Below are 21,638 nucleotides of genomic sequence, written 5' to 3'. Positions count from 1 at the left end.
GGGGGTGGTTAAATAATGAATGATCAGCACAATAAAATTTCTCAAGCTCACATATACCTGTGCATATCCACTTAAACGCTTGGTAGACTCAATGAAAAGAACTGGGTAAACATGATGTGTGATCTCGCCTCATTCTCAGACACTCCGACACACAAGAGCCTAGACTGGATAGAAGAAGTGTGCAGTCAGTCTGATGCAAGTGGCCCAAAACACCTGTGTCACCTCAATGCTACAGGGCTCTCCATCAACTCCAATCAGCAACAGGGTACTGGGGAGGAGGAGGCTTTGAACAGCACTCCCTCTCTCTCTCTCCCTTTCCTCTCTCACTCTCTGTGCCAGGGCTGGAGGAAAAGATCAATGCTGTGAATGGTCTTCCTCTCCCTGCTCACTACTCTCATTATTATTTTCCATCCTGCCAATCACCAGCCCATGCATAGTCAATAACAAACCAGCAGACAGGAAATGAGGGACCAGATGCTTAGTGCAATGCTTGTATTTATGGAGAGCAGTTTTCAACCATGTGGGACAGAGCTTCTCACCGGCAAGGATTATAATTTTACTTTTCTCCTCTCTATTTGAGGACTAATAGACTTTCTCTTTGGAGCTGTCATGTTTTTCAACAGTGATGGAGGCATTTGTCCCAACGGACCTGTGAAGAGCTATTACTCTGTGGATAAACTAGTATGATCGTGGACACCTGAAGGCTGATAGTTTCAGGTGTTATAAAAAAGACACATTAATCTTTTGATATTAGGGACAGTGTGCAGATGGGCAGGTGTGGAGGGAAGCACATGGTTGATTACAAGTGTGTTTTTCTGTCAGGTTTTCCAAGTAGTCTTCTGCGAGTGCTTCAGAGAGAGCTGCACACAGTGGATTAGCTGGGAGAATGTTTCTGTGGGCTGGCGGCAAAGCACAAGGATCAGGAAGTGAGAGAAGGTAAAGTACAATGACTCTATTAACTCTAACTAAACCACCTGATAGAATCATGTTAACTTTTTATTGTCTTGGTATAAGGATTGATTGATTTCATGTTGATTTCAGGTCCAGATTGAAAAAACAGGGCATAACAGAATAACAAAAGAGTGACAACTAAAAAGACACATCTTCTGAGTGAGATGTACTCTCACATTTATAGAATTGTTACATCGCAATTGATATTTATTGCTGGGAAATTCACCGTTATAGTAACATCATAGTTCATTTAATAAAAAAAAATGACTCACTATTATTGTTACAATATAGTTCATTAACTGTAATACAAGGTAATCCACTCACTGTTATGGTTACATTATTGTTCATTTACAGCAATGCTGGGGAAATCACTCACTATTATTGTTACCTCATACTTAATTTAATGCAAGAAAGTTCACACTCTATTATTGTTACATTATAATTCATTTATATTACATCATTAAATAAAGGACAGTTCATGGTACATCATAGTTCATTTAATGCAAGAAATGAATGATTGTAATGTATTATTGTAATGTTGTACCTCAATTAATGCTGGGAAATTCACTCAATATTATTGTTAAACCACAATTCATTTAACAAAAGGAACTTGATTCACATTCATTGTCACATTGTAGTTCATTTAATGCAAGACGATTCTCTCACTATTAATGCTACATCATATTACAATTTATAAGGGACATTTTTACTTTTATTTGGAGTTCTATCAGTATTTAAAAGCTTCATTCTGAGTTTCATTCACTCTCAAAGAACATAGATGTGAATGAGCAAACTAATCTTGAATTCTGATGTAAACACAGGAAGTCAGGTGTGAGAGTTTGACTACTGTACTCACAGTAATTATCAAAAGGTCATTGATAAAGATAGGCAGGTTAGACAGCTTGCCATCACCCCATGCATAATCCTCAAAAGTAATATAATCTGCTGTCAAAACATGATTAAATAATAATTATTTAAATATTTGGAGGGGAACTATCTATGCATATGTAATAGGACAGTATAGCCCATGTCTGGGTGTCATTAATGGGCTTTTAGTGTCAGAATTCTTCCTTGGCCTCTTTGTATCAAAAAAGTATTAAAAAAACTAATCTTGGAATGTAAGTTGTTGGAGTCATATTTGTTTATTATTATGCCATCACTTTGTGCTTTTTAATCCATACTTATGCTGATCTCTTTGTGTTTCTTGTGACTTTCCAGGACCATTTATCAGAAGATTCGTGAGTATGATGTTTTGGAGAAGAGGAGGAGAGTGACCGCTCTGAAGGCTGGAGAGGACAGAGCTATTCTCTTAGGCCTCAGTATGATCCTTTTCTCGGCCATGATGTACTTTGTGTTGGGAATTACAATGGTGCGCTCTTACTCAGACAGGTAAAGTATGCTCAGTTACCTTCTCAGAAACAGCATTGCACAACATTTTCTTAAATCACAAAACTTAGCTAAAGAATATCCGAGCAAATACAATTGCTAAAGTATTCTTGAAAGCCTTTAATTACAGGTGTTGCTCATCATGCCTTTTATTGTGGTTAATTTGGCTTTGTGCTGTTCTATTCTATTATGTTGTTGAACATTTCTGGTAACAGATGTTTTATGTAATGTCTCCTTTATTCTGCTCTGTCCATTTATATTGTATTCTATTCTAACCTTTTCTATTCTGTCCAGTGAAATGTATTCTAATCCCGAAAGCTTTAGAATATAGTTTATATTCTATTCGATTCTATTCTATTTGATTCTTGAAATCTTTAGATTATAATGTAGGTGTTTCTTATATTCTATTCTATTCTATTCTATTTTTGAAATCTTTAGATTATATGTGTTTCTCACATTCTATTCTACTTTAATCTTGAAAGTTTTAGATTACAGGTGTTTCTCACATTCTATTCTACTTTATTCTTTAAAGTTTTAAATTATAGGTGTTTCTCACATTCTATTCTACTTTATTATTGAAAGATTTAGATTATGTGTATTTTTCTCATTCTATTCTGTTCTTGAAATCTTTAAATTAGGTTTTTATCACATTTTATTCTATTCTGTTCTATTCCTGAAAACTTTAGATGCTGTGTTTTTCTCACGTTCTACTTTATTATTGAAAGCTTTAGATTATATGTGTTTCTCACATTCTATTCTACTTTATTATTGAAACTTTAGATTATATGTGTTTCTCACATTCTATTCTACTTTATTCTTGAAACTTTAGATTACAGGTGTTTCTCACATTCTATTCTACTTTAATCTTGGAATCTTTAGATTACAGGTGTTTCTCACATTCTATTCTACTTTAATCTTGGAATCTTTAGATTACAGGTGTTTCTCACATTCTATTCTACTTTAATCTTGGAATCTTTAGATTACAGGTGTTTCTCACATTCTAACCTACTTTAATCTTGGAATCTTTAGATTATATGTGTTTCTCACATTCTATTCTACTTTATTCTTGAAACTTTAGATTACAGGTGTTTCTCACATTCTATTCTACTTTAATCTTGGAATCTTTAGATTACAGGTGTTTCTCACATTCTATCCTACTTTAATCTTGGAATCTTTAGATTACAGGTGTTTCTCACATTCTATTCTACTTTATTCTTGAAACTTTAGATTACAGGTGTTTCTCACATTCTATTCTACTTTAATCTTGGAATCTTTAGATTACAGGTGTTTCTCACATTCTATCCTACTTTAATCTTGGAATCTTTAGATTACAGGTGTTTCTCACATTCTATCCTACTTTAATCTTGGAATCTTTAGATTACAGGTGTTTCTCACATTCTATTCTACTTTAATCTTGGAATCTTTAGATTACAGGTGTTTCTCACATTCTATTCTACTTTAATCTTGGAATCTTTAGATTACAGGTGTTTCTCACATACTATTCTACTTTAATCTTGGAAGCTTTAGATTACAGGTGTTTCTCACATTCTATTCTACTTTAATCTTGGAATCTTTAGATTACAGGTGTTTCTCACATTCTATTCTACTTTAATCTTGGAATCTTTAGATTACAGGTGTTTCTCACATTCTATCCTACTTTAATCTTGGAATCTTTAGATTACAGGTGTTTCTCACATTCTATTCTACGTTAATCTTGGAATCTTTAGATTACAGGTGTTTCTCACATTCTATTCTACTTTATTCTTGAAACTTTAGATTACAGGTGTTTCTCACATTCTATTCTACTTTATTCTTGGAATCTTTAGATTACAGGTGTTTCTCACATTCTATTCTACTTTAATCTTGGAATCTTTAGATTACAGGTGTTTCTCACATTCTATTCTACTTTAATCTTGGAATCTTTAGATTACAGGTGTTTCTCACATTCTATTCTACTTTAATCTTGGAAGCTTTAGATTACAGGTGTTTCTCACATTCTATTCTACTTTAATCTTGGAATCTTTAGATTACAGGTGTTTCTCACATTCTATTCTACTTTAATCTTGGAATCTTTAGATTACAGGTGTTTCTCACATTCTATTCTACTTTAATCTTGGAAGCTTTAGATTACAGGTGTTTCTCACATTCTATTCTACTTTAATCTTGGAATCTTTAGATTACAGGTGTTTCTCACATTCTATTCTACTTTAATCTTGGAAGCTTTAGATTACAGGTGTTTCTCACATTCTATTCTACTTTAATCTTGGAATCTTTAGATTACAGGTGTTTCTCACATTCTATTCTACTTTAATCTTGGAAGCTTTAGATTATAGGTTTTTCTCACATTCTATTAATCTTAGAAGCTTTATATTATAGGTTTTTCTCACATTTAATTTGGTAATTTAAACCTTTAGATTATAGGTGTTTCTCACACTCTTTCTTTTCTATTCTTGAAAGATTTAGATTATGTGTATTTTTCACATTCTATTCTGTTCTTGAAATCTTTAAATTAGGTTTTTCTCACATTTTATTTTATTATATTCTATTCTATTCTTGAAAGCTTTAGATATTATTTTTTTCTCACGTTCAATTCTATTCTTCAAATTTTTAGATTATATGTGTTTCTCACATTCCAGTCTATTCTATTCGATTTGATTTTTCAAATCTTTAGATTATGATGTAGGTGTTTCTTACATTTTATTCTATTCTATTATATTCTTGAAAGCTTTAGAGTAGATGTGGTTCTCACATTTTATTCTATTCAATTCTATTCTTGAAACCTTTAGATTATAGTTGTTAATTCAAATTATTTTCTATTCTATTCTACTCTTAAAAGCTTTTGATTATGGGTGTTTCTCATATTCTATTATTTTATTTTTTAAATCTTTAGATTATAGGTGTTTCTATTTTATTACATGTTATTCTGTTAAATTCTTCAAAGCTCTTGATTACAAGTGTTTTTCACAGTGCCTTTCATTGAGAACTGCACTTTTCAGTGTAATTCATATCGTTCTTCTCCCCAGGTTATAAACTGCTGTCCATCATCAGTGATCAGACAGTGTAATTATGTTACAGCATATTGTACTACATGTTCATCGATTTCATCCCTATTTGACCATTACAGAGAGATTGGTCAACATTACTAGGAGCTAAAATTCTGGTCTGGTAGGGCCTTCATATGCCACTGAACCACAGCAGATTGTGCATTGATAAGAGCTGGCATACACTGCAGTCAAAGACAATTAAAAAGGCAGCTGAGCCTTTGGAATAGTGGGAGAGCACAAGGCCTGTTATTCATAGAGAGAGAGACAAAGAAAACAGCAAATAATGTGTTTTAGTTACAGAAATGTTTTTAATAGGATCACTTTAATGAGTTTCACAGTACAATAGCAAACTCATAATCTTAGTTGTTTTATTGTCATGGCAAGGCATGGATTTGACAGATGTGTTTGTTAGTTAGTTAGTTAGTTAGTTAGTTGCACAGAGAAATAAAACATTTATGACTAATAATTGAGACATAATTGAGTTTGTATCTATGTGTTCTTTTACTTTTCTTTTACTAGTGCCTTCAATTAGCTGCTGAATTTGTATATTATTTGGCAATAATCAAAGAAGTTTGTGAAATGAAATTTAACCACTTGAAAAAGTTCATCAGCAGTCAAGGGGAAAATAAGTCTTTGGTCGGAAATGGGCTAAGCCAATAATGACGTATGTGCCAAAGACGGATTTCCACACATAACAGTTTGATGTCACTGCATTCCAAACATACAAATGTCCTTAAGCAGGGTGGAAAATGAGTCCAAGGGCATCACTGCTGAAGGCCATGCCTCTTATCCAAGTGTGGAATCAAACTGCTGTGAAAAGTGAAATCAAATAATGAGAGGTCATGCCGTGATTTCGTTTTACTGTTCCTTCTATAAAATCTACCTCTCTGCAGAGTTTAGTTCCAACTTCAATCACATACACCTGATCCAGCTAATCAAAGTCTTGAAATTAAAGAACTTTGGATCTAAACTCTGAAGGAAGGTTGTTTTAGTAGGATTTAGGGTCCCTGCACTGAACTGACCCACAAATGTCATACTAAAGGCACTCTATTGTGTGAGGAAGTGGTCTGAGGGTAGGTAAACAAAGAATGTTTATCCTAAACCTTGATCTGTTTCTCTATCTCTTTCCTCATAGTGTTTGGACAGAGGAGTCTAACTGCACAGTACTAAACTCTAGTATAGTTGCTGATATTAATTGTAACTATAACTGTGGGTCAGAGTGCAGGAAGAGCTCTAGGTATCCCTGTCTTCAAGTATTTGTCAGCCTGAACTCCTCCGGCAGAGTTCTGCGGCTCTCCCACAATGAGGAGGCCCACGAGGCCAACCCTGAGGTACATGATCTTTCTATGATATATCACATTACATGTTAATGGTGACGTATGGACACCTTTTTGTGATACTACTTACTATGAAGTCTTGTAAAATACTGTATCAGACTGCATTTTACTGCAATGAGATTGTTGGTTGCAAAAAACTGAAAGCACAGATTTATATCAAATTCATGAGTGTTCATGAATTATAGTACTATCAGTACTACCTACAGCATATCCGTTCCCATCTGCCAATCACCTTTTTAGCTACAGCCCCAATAACCACTCTAGAGTGGTGGGATGTTCCCAAGTTGAAAAGTCCTATGTGAACCGGCAACAACATCATATTCACATACTGTTTTATGAGCAAATGGAGACATTTTTTATTTGTCAATAAAAATGGAAGTATTTGGTTTTATCTCATTAAAAAATGGAAAACAGAAATGGCAGCACATCAACCACAATGCTGCAGTAAAGGCCTAATCTATTGTAATAATATTTAATGTTTTTTATGTGCTAAATAGCACTAACTGTCTGGTTGTTTTTAAAGGTGCACTTAGTATGTTTTTGTAAATATTTTTTTTTTTTTTACACATAAAGACATGCCCCCTCATGGGCGCTGCCATATTGACTATACTTCGCTTACAGCCAATGCTCAAACATAAAAGTACATGTGATCAAAACAAGCTGTAGGAGCCAAATTGAGAGTAAAGCCCTTTAATGGCCATGAGAGGAAACAGATATTAGCAACGCTGTTTGATGGCATCACTCACCTTGCCAGTATTAGACACAGGAGCACACATCCTGAGGACGCCAAGCCGATACAGTTTTTCAACAGGGAAAGTTTGGTTAAAGTGTCGCTTTTTTTTTGGTTAAAGGGTCGGTAAATCCTTTGTTACTTATTTTATCTCAGTTTATAATTTTCTCAGACAAACTCAAGTTTGAAGTTAAGGATACTGTAACAAGGACTCCATAAGCAGTTGGGATCCATAAGCAGTTTTTATTGAACACACAGATGTAACGGGCAATGGTCAAGCAATGGGCGAACAGGGCAATAGTAGGCAGGCTGAGAGCGAGGTGAGGCAGGCAGAATGTCGGGGCAGGCAGCAGACAGCAATACGGAGAGGCAGACGAGTTCAGGTAGGCAGGCATCAGTCAATCGTGGTCAGCATGGAAAGCAAGTTCGTTAAACAGATCAGTAATGAAGAATGTAAACTAGAACGCTCAGTAGTGTAGCCGGAACAAACAAGACTTTGCAGTGAGTGTGTGACTGCTTGTAGCTTAAATAGAGGGAGATGAATGGTGATCAGCTGTGGATTAATTAAGCCCGGTATGTGGGTTGCGGAAGTAATTTAGAATTCAGGTGAATCGGATCTCCGGTCGACGATCGGGGAGGCGCCTTCCTAGGCGTTTGTGACAGATACAAACAGCACACAATCTCATATCATCACATTCATTGACAACTTCAGTCAACAAAAAGAATCAACATAATCGATGACACACTAAGTAGGCCACCCCCTTGTCATAACTCACATGCTTGGCTTATAGAATGGCAAAGATAAGACAATACATGCCATAACACAAGCAAACCAAACAATATATAAAAAAACACAATATATTTACTACTGGCAACAATGGAGCTCAAGATCAGCAGGAGTGTGATTCACCAGACAGTCCAAACAGAATGAGTGCAAGCATATAAAATGTCCAAACAAGAGGTCCTTGCTGGAGTGATGGAACAAATCACTACAACATCAAATGCCAAGTACGAGCACACGGTTGTGTTCAGCCAACAGAAAACTAGCAAGTCCTGGATGCCTGTTGTTGTGGGACACTTTAAGATTGTAAGAATGTGGTGTTTGTAGTCCTAATGGAGTGAATTATGGATAGGGGAGTCCGGAAAATGCATGGTCGTCTGTGTGGCTCTGTGAAAAGATGGAAGAGCCATAAAGTTATTTTTGTTACATTCTCTAAAACCACCCTGGTGAAATACAGAAGACTTTATTGTATGGATATGTGCTGAGGAAATAAAGTGGCATGATGTAATGCCCACTTTCGAGAGAATGTACAGGGCAATGTGTTACTGAGCCCAACAAAATTGTTCATAGAGAAACACTGGTTGTTGGTGGCACGGATTGTAATTGATGCTCAAACAAATAATCAAATTCCTATCAGGTTATATAACCCAGGTACCGTTGCCGTGAGAGTAAATAAAGGAGTCATTGCCTGGTTTCTCCAGCCTGCAGATGTTGTACGGGTCACCAACTCAGAGCTGCCATCTGCAAGCCCAACCCCCATGGCTGTTCCAAGTCATCTACAGTCACTGTATGCAGAGAGTATGGTGGATCTTGGGGAAGCAGAACAACGTGAGCTGGCAGAGCTCCTTCGTGCCTATGGGGATGTTTTCTCTACTGAACCGACAGACCTCGGTCGCACCAACCTGGTGCAACACGACATTCAAACACGGCTAGGTCCGACAAGTGAAACAGCAGCAATGGAGAATGGCATTCGAGAAACAGCAAAATGCTGATAACCAGATCCAGCTAAATCTTGACACTGGCTTAGCTGTCCCTAGCCATAGCAGCTGGGCTTCACCAATTGTTATGGAACAAAAGAAAGACCAGACCTACCGACTGTGTGTGAATTACAGAATTCTGAATGAACCAACAAGCTTTTGACAAGCTGAAGGAACTACTCACCAATGCTCCTGTTCTGGGGTATCCTATGGACTGTGGTGACCTCATTCTCAATACAGATGCCAGCAACTTTAGAATCGGAGCTGTGTTATCCCAACTCCAACATGGTGAGGAACGTGTGCTGGCATACGGTAGTCGAGGGTTGACGCCAATGGAAAAGAATTACTGCACCACACGGAGAGAATTGTTGGCTGTAGTGGAGTTCACCGCACGCTTCCATCAATACCTGTTGGGCAGACCTTTTATCGAGGGCACAGATCACCACGATTTCAGGGTTGTGCATCGCCCTGAGTATTATCATAAAACACATATGTGCTGTCCACAAGGCCATGTCGTTCAACTTGTGCCTGCAGCCTTAAAGAACCCTCTATGAGTAGCCCTCAGCTCTGTCACCAGGCAGTTCAGTGTGATTTTGACCATTTTGGTAAGTGTGATCAGACCTGCAAACGATGTACCTGAAACTACTACCCTGGAGTTCTGTCCAGTGGGGGTAGTACAATCTGTCATGACGGCAAGTGCTGCTCCATCCTTTTTTTATTTTTTTATTTGCACAATTTCAAACATAAATATTACAATTTGATGCATTGTACCAGAGTTAGCCACAGGCTAATATACATCTGCAGTCCCCAGGTAGGGTACAAACAAACAAATAACCACCCCCCACCCATACAGACACATACACAAAACACATTTTGTCAGCACAACATCAATGTCAATGGGTATAGATTTGAGTGGTCTTCAGAAAAGATTTCAGTTGTGATTAAAAACTCTTAATGGAACTGCAGCTCTTTATGTCATCTGTTATTGCATTCCACTGTGTAGTGGCTTTCAAAAAAAAGCAGATTTTCAAAAGGTTGAACGGAAAAAAGGTATGTTACAGTCAAAAATAGAAGCTATTCTGGTAGATTTTACAGAAATTGCAGGGCGATACAAACAAAAACCAGTAAACATCCTTAAGGTGGACTGCTGAGGAACAATGTTCTGCCCAGGCAACTGACACTGATATTGCCCCCATAAGAAGGTGGCTAGAGGAAAGGGAGTAACGACCCCCCCTGGGATGATGTGTTGCCCTATGTACCAGCAACTACAGCTTACTGGAGCCATTGGAAGAGACTGTACCTGAAGGATGGCATTCTGGTACGGTGCTTCTATCTGATGGAGGGTCCTGGGTTTTACCCACAGATCCTCTTGCCACAAGTGTTCTGGAAGGATGTCATGCATCAGATGCACAATGGGGTGGCTGGACACTTCAGGAGGGAGCGGACGATGTCTCGGCTACAACCCAGGTATTACTGGTACCAGATGTTAGCTGATGTTACACTCTGGTGTCGCACATGCACCAACTGTGCTGCAAAGGCCTGAACCATAAAGAGGCCTCAAGCACCTATGGGCACTATACAAGTAGGGGTTCCTATGGAAAGAATTGCTGTTGATTTGATGGGTCCCATGAATGAAACTGAAACGTTTCAATTGTTACATTATGGTGGTGCAGGACTATTTCACTAAGTGGGTGGAAGCCTATCCCCTGCCCAATGATGAGCTGTCACCATTGCAGGGATTTTAGTGTCACTACGGAGGACCATCGACACGACACGAACAAGGCTCTAACTTTGAATCTGAGGTCTTCCAAACAATGTGTGACCTACTGGGAATTCAAAAGACCCAAACGGCCCTTTTTTACCTCAGTCTGATAGACAAGTCGAATGGTTTAATGCAACCCTCCAGAAAATCCTGGCCACCCCTTCAGAATGTTGTCACTGGGAATGGGATCTCATGGTTCCCTTTGCTGTGATGGCTTACCGAGCTACCAAACATAGCTCCACCAGCTTCACTCCTAATATGCTTGCTCTTTGGCCGGGAGTTGACGGAGCCCATTGACCTAGTAGCAGGAATTCCCCCCAGCAATAACTCAGCTCAAACTCCCCCACAATACATTGCTGAGATGAGAGAAATGCTGGAGTTGGCACATCAAATTGCCAGAGATGTATTGGGTCGATCTGTTGAGTGTGCCAAAAAGCAATACGATAAGAAAGTTGCGACGACACGCTATAAGGTTGGTGATGCTGTGTTGTATCTTATAAAAGAGACTAAACGGGTTAAAAATAAGATCACGAAGTTCCTTCCTGCTTATGATGGTCCTTACTTCATCCTAGGACACCTGGATGATTTGGTGTATCGAATTCAGAAAAGTCCAAAGACAAAAGTGAAGGTGTTTCACCTTCGTTCATCACGATAAGCTCAAGAACAACTGGGTGTTTTAGGGCTCAGAAGCCTGGCAGACCCAGGAGGTTCCTACTCCCAGTCTTGGAGCCGAGTTCAGTGATCTTGACCTGAACCTCACTCGCCTCTTCGCGGATAAACCTGTAAATGTCAGTGGCATGGACAATGTGCCTGTACTTGACGAAACATATTCTGTGTCAATGGCAGAACAGGAGAATAAAGATGTTTAGTGCAGTGAAGCGTAGCACAGTGTGGCAGAGTCAAACAGGGACTGTGCAATGAATGAGGAGACCACCAAAGTGGTTTGGGTACTGGACTAATTGATGCTTACTTATTTGAGAAAAGAGACTTCGTTGACAATACACTATTGTTCTACTGTTTGATCTACTAAATTGTAAAAAAATAAAAAATTAATCTGAAGCATGCTGCCTGTTAATGTTGTTTATTTTCTGTGCATACCTGGGTGGATTCTATCTGTTATGTAAATGTAAACAAGGCTATGGCCATGTAATTATCGGTAGGGAAGTCCGGAAAAAGCATGATCGTATCTGTGGCTCGGTGAAAAGATGGGAGGGCCATAAAGTTGTTTTTGTTACGTTCTCTTAAACCACCCGGGAATTATGTTCTCTGCAATACAGAAGACTTTATTGTATGGATATGGGCTAAGGAAATAAATCGGCATGTTTTGGATAATTCTGTCCAACTCATCATTTACACAAACATGAACTAAACGAACTGTTCCACACGCACAGCTGCTGAGATCGCTGCAGGGGTAAAAGGTAACACTGATCACAGTCCAGAGCGCAAAAAATACAGGAAATTAATTTGGATTTAATTCAAGCATGTCCATAATAGGAATGTGTGTAGTATGAGATGGATTTAACTAAACACAGACTAAAAGTAACAAAACAGAATATAAACAAACATCTGTGGTGTGAAGCGGCAGAACTTAGTAAACAAACTTCCATTATCCAGGACAATAGGTGTCAGTATAGATTGCAAAAGTTCACAAGTACTACTGGAACCGATGGGGCGAGTAGGGGCCAACTAAAACTAAACGTACGTACACCCTATTTAGTTTCTCCACAGGCAAATTTATTTTTAACGATAACCAGAAACCATAGACAGACTTACTCAGAGGTTGTAAATTAATGGTATATGCTTCTGTTGAAGCCATCAGTCTGTGTAAATTTCAACTTAAAAGTTTAAGTATGCAACAAAAAATAAAAAGATTTACTAACAGAATTTCTTGCGGAGAACTACACTATCCATATTAATGTTAAGAAAGTTCCACCAATCAGAGAATTGTGTCCAACAAAGCATGCTAAACGAGCCCAGCAGTAACAGCCCACTCCCATTACACATGTACTTATACTTTATATATATGATAGGGCTGCCGATTTAACACATTAATTTAGTGCGATTAATTATATGAAAAATAACACATTAAAAAATACACAATTATTCATGCCGATGCGTACATAAAATCCGTAATAAAGAATGTTTCTACCATCGGAGCCCGACAAGCTTAATGTACCACTTTAATGTGGCAGTAGGGTGCCGCCAGCACTCCAACAGTACAGGCAACACATCTAGTTAAACCAACAAGCATTTAACTTGAAACAGTGTTCTAAAATCATAGCACTTATGACTAAAGAAGCTGAAAACTTGTGAACCAATCAACCTAATTTGTCAACCTAGCCCTAACCTTAAAACCAATAATAGGGGCATGTCTTATGATATGGAAATAAAACAAACAATATTTTGACTCAAGACACTTTTTGTATTGTAGAAATGCTTAACATGTCTGCTGCCACAGTATATGTATATGCTGTAATGTATTTGAATTATCTGAATTATAATATTTATCATACAGTTTATTATATTCATAATTATATCATAATCAATATATGCGATTCATTACGAATATTTCAATTAATTCATCCACACGTCATGTAATTAATTCGATAACAAAAAAATATCGATTGACAGAAAATTTTAACTGTATTTTTCTGTACTTAAATTAATCAACTTTAAATTAATAGTTTTATATTTTTCTACATTTTTAATGTGACTGCATCATTTGCAATGCTTCATGGGAATGTATTTGATTCCCTTCTAAAAGACGGCAAGTAGTCTACACAGTCTAGTTCGATTTTCAGTTTGAATTTGAATTTTTAATTTAATTGTATTTATTTTATTTTTTAAATCAAAGTTTGGAATGTTTTAATTCACCTCGGAGCTTGATGGTTTGGTTCATGGCTTATAGCACTTTTATGATGGATTTAATGAAACCCTACGGAAGAAATGAATGGGGAAAATACTTTTCAAACCAAGACAGCAAAATAAGTGATCAGGCACTGTTGCGCTCAATTGCACACTTTCATTACACTAATCTACACTGTTAGATACATAAAGTACAGCCATTATATATAAAGTACAGCAAGTTATTGCAAAGATGAAGCAAAACAAAAATGTGTCTCTTTTGCAACAAATTTTTGCAATTTTGCAACAAAGACCAAAAATAGTCTTATAGGACTAACTTCACAAAGATAGTCTTGGCTGTAAGTGCCTGTATATGTCAGATTCATGTTTTATTATCGTCAATGGCCACAAAACTCACTTCAACATCATTTCTGAATGATCACCAGTCTGTGTGGCTTCCTACATCGAGATTTCCTGACTTAAATCAGGCTATCATGCTACAATTATGCTGTTTTCCATGATAATGAGTAATTATGTGGAGTGTGGGTTATGTCATTAATGAGTACATTTACAGACAGAAATGTTTAAATATCGAACCTTCTTAAGGGTGGATTAAATAAAGCCTACTATATACTTGCTTCTGTAACCCTAACATCTTAATAAAAGGAGTCCTCAGTTGTGGTTCATTAAAGTATTAATAAAAATGTACATTGTCAAACAGTAAGTGTATAGCACTATAAAATATATTCATAGCCCAGATAAAATTATTTAGAAATAATTATTTAATTTGCAGCTACAATTATCAGTAAACCATTCATAGGTTGATCCCCCCCCCCCAAAGTGTAAACATTTTGGCTCTGTTATGCAAAACATTGCTCTGTTTGAGTAACCTGACCAGCCCAACATACCAACATTGGCTTAACCAGTAGCATAAGTTTTGGATGGCACTATGTTTTTGTACAACCAATGGCAGACAAGGGCTCAGGAAACAAATTTTGCAATTCTGTTTGATGTCACTAGTGGCGCAGAAATAATAAACTTCACTTTTAAGAAAAAGTATCCAGTTGATCTCATAACTTATTGATATTTCTATGGATGTTTAATCATATGAATTGAATATTTTCCAGTAAATACAGTTCTTTCTTTTTTTCCTGCAGTGTTTTTACATCCCAAAATGCCGCAAGGACTCTACACTGATGCATACCATTGTGATGAACATCTCAGAGAGACTGAAGACACAACAGCAAGTGTCATGTTACTACGATCCCTCAGATCAGCAAGACAGTGTTCTCCTGACACGTCTCTATGGCCGTGGGGCCATCATTAGCTCCCTCCTCTGGCCCACATGCATGCTAGTGGGGGGAACGATCATCATTGCTATGGTGAAACTCACTCAATACCTTTCCTTCCTGTGTGAGCGGATCAGCCGCATCAAAAGGTGAGACTGATGGTGTGATGATGGATCACCAAGATTTGCACTAAGCTCAGATGTGTTGGTGAGAACAAGAGAGGGGTCTCTAATCGCTGTGTTCCTTGCAGGATGGGGCTGTACCCTCTAACAGGAGCCTCGCATACCAGGGTCTGCACTCAGAAGTATAATGGTGGTATCCAGGATGGGGTTTGAATGCGACAGCCACATGCAGAATCATAGACGGACTATATTCTACCCCTTCATATGCAGCATTAACACATGAGACTCAAAGTGTGTTCGCTCTCATGTGGTCTTCTTCGGAGCCCCAAACAGCCCTGTTAACATGTGAAGTTTGTGTTTACAAGGCTGAAGTAATGTCATAAATGCAAACTTCCTGTAATACTCAGCCCCCACAGAAGTCAGGCTCAACAGAGTCCCTAGTGGTCACAGTTGGAATTCTTTATGTGAGAATGGCTTTAGTCCAATCCCCTGAAACTCAAGGGTCAAAACACGTGGTCATGTTGTGGGGTGTTAATTACACTTGATGACCTCCGGTTTGTGGTGACTCCATTCCAAGAAGACACCACCACTAAGTGATGTGCCTCCACCAACTGATACAAATGTGGACTAATCACAGAACTAAAGTAGTTTCCACACACTACTTCCATCAACTCGGTTGCGGTCATTCATGGCTTTTTGACAAAAACCTGTGGATCTCTTCAATACCAAAGATCATTTCTTGAGTTACTATACAGTGTCTCCGAACTGCTGAGTTTCAAATGAAACTAGTAGAACACCAATTTAGCAAACTCAGTTAAAATGTGAAAGTGTTAAGGACAATATTTCTGTGTTCCAAAACATAGTTCGCTCTCTAGCATTTTAAGGCAGCACAGGCACACTCCAGATATGACAGCAGAGTTTTGCTGCCTTCTAAGATACTTCATTTTGTCCATAATCTAAGGCAGCATTATATGTGTCCTCTGCAGAGAAGGCAATCATGCAATGAGCTCATAAACAATTTATTATAATTATCCAAAATGGCAGACAAATTGAGAGAAATGGAAGTTGTAATTATATTACATTCATTACCGAAAAGTATCAATAAAAATGGTTCAATACCCAATATTTCTGTATGATATGTACATTTTGTTAGCTTAGCAACATGCTAATGTAACAGTAGCCAGCTGGTACAAGATAGCTGTGCAGTGTGTAAACCTCACTCTCCCGGCCATTTGAGACACACCAAGGACTGAGGCTAGAGGCCATAGGTTTTGTAGACTCCTTGCTAAAGTGTCCGACGCCCATGCTGGGAATTGCTGGTTCGAATCCTGCTCGGGGTGGGTCGAGTAGGACCAGTAATGCTAATGTCAAACTCTGTTGCAATCAATTGTGATTGTTACTATTTGTGTGGCACTTAAAGTTGCTACTTATGTAGAGTGTTCCAATTCAGTCACTCATTTGGTTACAGTTCAGTTAAGATGCTATCTTAGAAGACAGCAAATCAGCTCACTAGGTTTTGGAACAGAGCTTATATGTTTATCTGAATTAGCGCAGAACAGATCTATGGGCATTATATACATAGCATTTTCACATGTGAACGTTTGCTTTAGCTAATCACAACTCTTGAATTCTGTTTTTATGGTTACGTGGTTATTTACACTAGAGAGAATTTACCTTGTTTTGACCAAAAACGTTATTCATTACCAGCTGTATAGATGTACAGATGTTATTTCTCATTCCCAAAGCAAACACAGCAGGTGGATGGAATGATTATTAGGATTTTGCAAAGAAAGATACAACAGTGCCTAATTTTTAGATGTAAGATATAGTGGATGAATAAAGACAGTGATAGCCCTCCTATATAATTTAGCTTCTGAAATTAGTCTTTGAATACATTCAAAACACAATCACAATCAGTGCACCTGTGTGTCATAAACATTTCTGATTGTCCTGTTCTATCAAGATTTTCTAGAAATAATTGATATGTCCTGCAATGTAAACATAAAGCATTTCAGTTTGTGTGGACCTTTGGTTATTGTTCAACAGCATGGAAGGTTATTTTACCATGGCTTCCCTCAATAGTATGGCCTGTGTATATTTGATGTAAATGTATATTTGTAATGTCATCATAAATGGTGTATAATTAATGGGACACCCATTGAAATCTTTTTTATAGCAACTTGTTAGCACCTTGCGTTTATGAAGCGCACAACTTTTTTTACATTTGAGGTATGACTGTGTAATTTAGCTTGTAAAACAACAAGTCTCTTTAATTAATGTTAACCACAGAGCTTATTTTCTTTGGAAATAAAAAAAACATTAGGCCATTGGAAATTCATGAGGAAACCCATAGAGCCATACTGCTAATTATCTTCTTGGATTTTGGACTACAAACTATAAAGCACTATATACAGGCTGTATCAGCCTGATATCATGAAAGTGATGGGAATGTGGCAAAGATTTTGCAAAATGACATTATAAGCTACATTACTTATAGTGCAGCAAGTGTAAAGTGTCCAGAACTAAAAAAGTTAAATGTTCTCCCGAATTGATTAGTTTTTTTTAAAGCAACACTCTATTGAATTTTAAATCAACATAAACTACCTCCCTATCCTAAACCTTAAATCTAAACCTAACCAAGTGTTAAAAGCAAATGTGAGATGAAAACAACCCGATCTCACAAAGTCGTATACTATCAGGCTCAGGGATAACACAAGGTTGAGGGAACTGAGCTCAGGAGGAAAGGGATGTATGGACCCAGTTGCAAAGAATACAGGAAGTCAGGGATAAAACAAAACAAGTCTTTAATAAATCCAAATGATAGTTCAGTAGCGATTCCAAAAGTAAATCCAAGTTAGAAACGAAGTTCATCGGGTGTGTTAAATCAAAAGGTTTTCCAAAAAACATGAATCAAAAGAACAAAAGGTAATCCCAAAAGTAATATAAAAAACAGAAAGTATTCCATCAAGAGAGGCAGTTATCCACAGAGACATGGGAGCCACAGAGAACAGAACATGAACTGACAAAAACTGAGCAACGAGTGAACTTAAAACAGCAACTTAAATACATCTCAGAAAATGAGTCACAGGTGAAATGAATAATGACAAACAAGCGAAGGAAACACAGGGATCTCGAACCACAGCCCATCTGACTGTAGACTCGATACCCCACCTGATCGTAGCCACAATCTTGGAACTAGGAATGATGGGGCCTACTAATTCTTCCCGGCTATCGGGTGAGCCGACTTAGGACAGAGAATCTGGCTTGATGTTTTTGGACCCAGGTCGGAAAGAGAGGATCAACTGAAAATGGTTGAAGAACAGAGACCATTGTATTTGGCGAGGATTGAGTTGTCTTGCCTGCTGGATGAATTCCAAATTCTTGTGATCAGTCAGGACAAGGAATGGATGTTGAGCCCCCTCGAGCTAGTGTCCTGCTGGATGAATTCCAAATTCTTGTGATCAGTCAGGACAAGGAACGGTTGTTGAGCCCCCTCGAGCTAGTGTATACTTGACCGCTAACAGCTCCCTGTCTCCGACGTCATAGTTTCTCTCAGTGGGTGTCAGGCGGTGTGAAAGGAAATCACAAGGGTGTAACTTGTTATCAGCTCCCCTCTGAGAGAGAACTGCTCCTAATCCCATATCTGAGGCATCAACCTCAACCCCAAAAGGCTTCTCGAGCTCAGGGTGGACAAGAATGGGAGCTGAAGTGAAGTGGTGCTTGAGATCCCGAATGACTTTGTCAGAGTTCCAGAGAAACTTGGAACCTTTACCCTTGGTGAGGGCTGAGAGAGGAGCTGCCACAGAAATGAAATTCCTTATGAACTTCCGGTAGAAGTTGGCGAACCCCGGGAAATGTTGCACATCCTTCACAGAATGGGGAATAGACCACTCTGCCACTGCTTGGACTTTCTTGGGGTTTATCTCATTGTTACCTGGTCTTATAATTAATCCTAGGAACTGGATCTTGGTAACATGAAATTCACATTTCTCACACAAAGAGGTGTATCTCCAGAATTCGACGAAGTACATTCCTTACATGACCTGTGTGTTCATGAAGGGATCTAGAGAAACTCCAGATGTCATCCAGGTAGACGAAGACAAATTGATTCAGCCATTTGTGGAGGACATCATTAATGAAGGCCTGGCAGACAGCTGGGGCGTTTGTGAGACCAAAAGGCAGAACCTTATACTCTCAGTGCCCAGTGGGGGTATTGAAGGCTGTCTTCCATTCATCCCCTTGTCTGATCCACACAAGCAATGCAAAGGTCGAGCTTGGAGAATAGGGAAGCTCTCTGGAGTAATTCGAACGCAGTAGCCATGAGGGGCAAGGGGTAATGATTCCTGATGTTTAACTTGCTTAGGTCTCGATAGTCAATACAAGGGCAGAGAACCCCCCCCCCCCCCGGCATGTCACCCCCCAATGACATCATTCAGAATGCTTCATGGGATTGTAGTTTATGCCCTCGTGAAAGTACACAGCCTTGTTCCTTTGTCTTTATGTCCAATCTGCAAAGTTTGCCTCAAAACAAAGTTTGTGATGTGTGATTCACCTCGGAACTAGTTGGTTTGGTTCAAGGCTCATAACTCTTTTATGAATGATTTTATTATTTGCATTATTTGTATTTAAACACATTTGAAATTGTCAAAAAACATGTGGCTCTATATGCCGATACTTCACTGAGTTGAGATAACTCTTTTTTAACAGTGCCTCACCTGAGTAGTATGTAGATGACATGAAGCAATCGTCCGAGGTTAGTTACGTTGATATCTTTAACTACTTTGAGTATGAAACCCAACAACTGCACAAGTTGAGAGTGAAATAATTTTTTACTCCAAATAACACTTAAATGGTTGTTGTTCACCGTCTGGAGTGCTCATTTCGCTTAGCTTTACATTGGGTCTCAAGATCAGAAATCATCATAGCACCGCCCAGTGGTTGCTCATATAAACTATTTGTAGGGCAACCGGAAGGCTAATTTGCCAAAAAAATATTATTTATGAGGTTTTTCAATCTAAGATCTGTGGTAAACATTACTTGAAGTTACTTGGACATTTTGCTCTATTACATAAATTACACTCAATGATACCTTGAATGTGAATTTTGATACTGCCGTGTTTTAAAACATTTTTACTGTTACATTTAAATTGTCTGGTTAAGCTAAATAAAATGTAGGCTTTTTAAAAAGTAGGCACTGTTGGCTGTCAAAATCGCAATGGCAAAATCCAAGGGCTTCACTTTTATCAATCCCATCAAAAGAGCTGACAGGACTGAGGAGATCATTTCCAACTCAAGGCTTTTCAGTTAACATTTTATTACAGGTAAGTTATGAACTCATATCATTATAATATTATTATAGCTAAGAATAGTTCTGTATTTACGATGGCTTTGTGTCATACTTTTGTTTAATTGATATTTATAACTAGCTGTGTTGCTAGCAATAGTGTACCCAATCCTAGCTAGCTTTGAACCTAAAAGCAAATTTTATTCTGTATTATCTTTTAGCGATATTTAGAGGAGCTTGCTGTCTAGTCTGTCAAATCTGACACAACAGTTTGATGTCTTTCTTCCTCCACTTACTGTGCATGCGCTACAATGACTGTAAACAATGGAATTGGTCTATTGATTTGAACTATAATGGTATAAATGGCCTCACGTCAACACAGGTATGATGGGTCAGCTAATGTAATGTGCTGTGTGGAGAGGCCATTCAAACATATAAGAGCAAATCATCCTGCTCTTAATGTTCCAGTTGCCCTGATTCACCTCAGCACACAACAAAAACTCTCTCTCTCTCTCACTCTCTCTCTCTCTCTCTCTCTCTCTCTCTCACTCTTTCTTCTTCTGGGAACAGGAAACCCCACACTTGATCCTGTTCCCCTGGCAACAGAACATAGTAATGACATAACGGACACTTCCTCACAAATATGGCACTTCCTGTACTTAGGCCAGGCAGCTGTGTTGTTTGCTAAACCAGGACATCTGTGAAAGGCTGAGGGCACTAGGGAGGAAGTAATATACTGTATAAGAAGAAGTTCTTAACTAGATTAATAAAGTATGTCATGACAAACTTGATGTTGGCTTGACAAACCTGGTGATAAACCAACTTTTGGGTTTAATAAATCCAACCACATTTTTAAAATCTCTATTAAAAAACACCTGTTAATGATTGCGTAATAGCCAACATTTCAAATCCACAACATTACACATCCTTATAAATACCCTAACTTCCTAAGATAGATGTGCAAGGTGTGCTCTGCTCTTTAATAAGTTTATTTAAAGGGGCCACTTAACCCGTGGTTTCCACTCCTCAGTGACTAGGTCATTCTGGCTGTTAAGAGGCAGCACAAGAGTCAGAGCGATGACAAAAGTGTTCGGAATGGTGATGACAGCACACATGGTTCAGGATGTCACT

At 38.1% G+C, this 21,638-nt stretch overlaps 1 protein-coding gene across 4 annotated transcripts in view; it reads left to right on the top strand.

The window, feature by feature from the left end:
* The window catches only part of LOC127626236 (calcium-activated potassium channel subunit beta-2-like), a 35,838-nt gene extending 18,420 nt beyond the window's left edge, over positions 1-17,418 (top strand). Inside the window, exons 1-6 of one of the 4 annotated variants that reach the window (XM_052101893.1) lie at positions 382-717; positions 823-936; positions 2,170-2,340; positions 6,517-6,712; positions 14,970-15,250; positions 15,352-17,418. In XM_052101893.1, the coding sequence (XP_051957853.1) occupies positions 887-936; positions 2,170-2,340; positions 6,517-6,712; positions 14,970-15,250; positions 15,352-15,436 (783 nt within the window). In that variant the 5' untranslated portion in view covers positions 382-717; positions 823-886 and the 3' untranslated portion in view covers positions 15,437-17,418. Of the gene's footprint in view, positions 1-381; positions 718-822; positions 937-2,169; positions 2,341-6,516; positions 6,713-14,969; positions 15,255-15,351 lie in introns of those variants that run through there. The other 3 variants (XM_052101892.1, XM_052101891.1, XM_052101894.1) reach the window with 3 other exon arrangements.
* The last annotated feature ends 4,220 nt before the right edge of the window (positions 17,419-21,638 follow it).

This window comes from Xyrauchen texanus, chromosome 32, assembly GCF_025860055.1.
Source record: "Xyrauchen texanus isolate HMW12.3.18 chromosome 32, RBS_HiC_50CHRs, whole genome shotgun sequence".
In the NCBI taxonomy this organism is placed as follows: domain Eukaryota; kingdom Metazoa; phylum Chordata; class Actinopteri; order Cypriniformes; family Catostomidae; genus Xyrauchen; species Xyrauchen texanus.
This window is presented reverse-complemented; position numbering and strand designations above follow the sequence as displayed.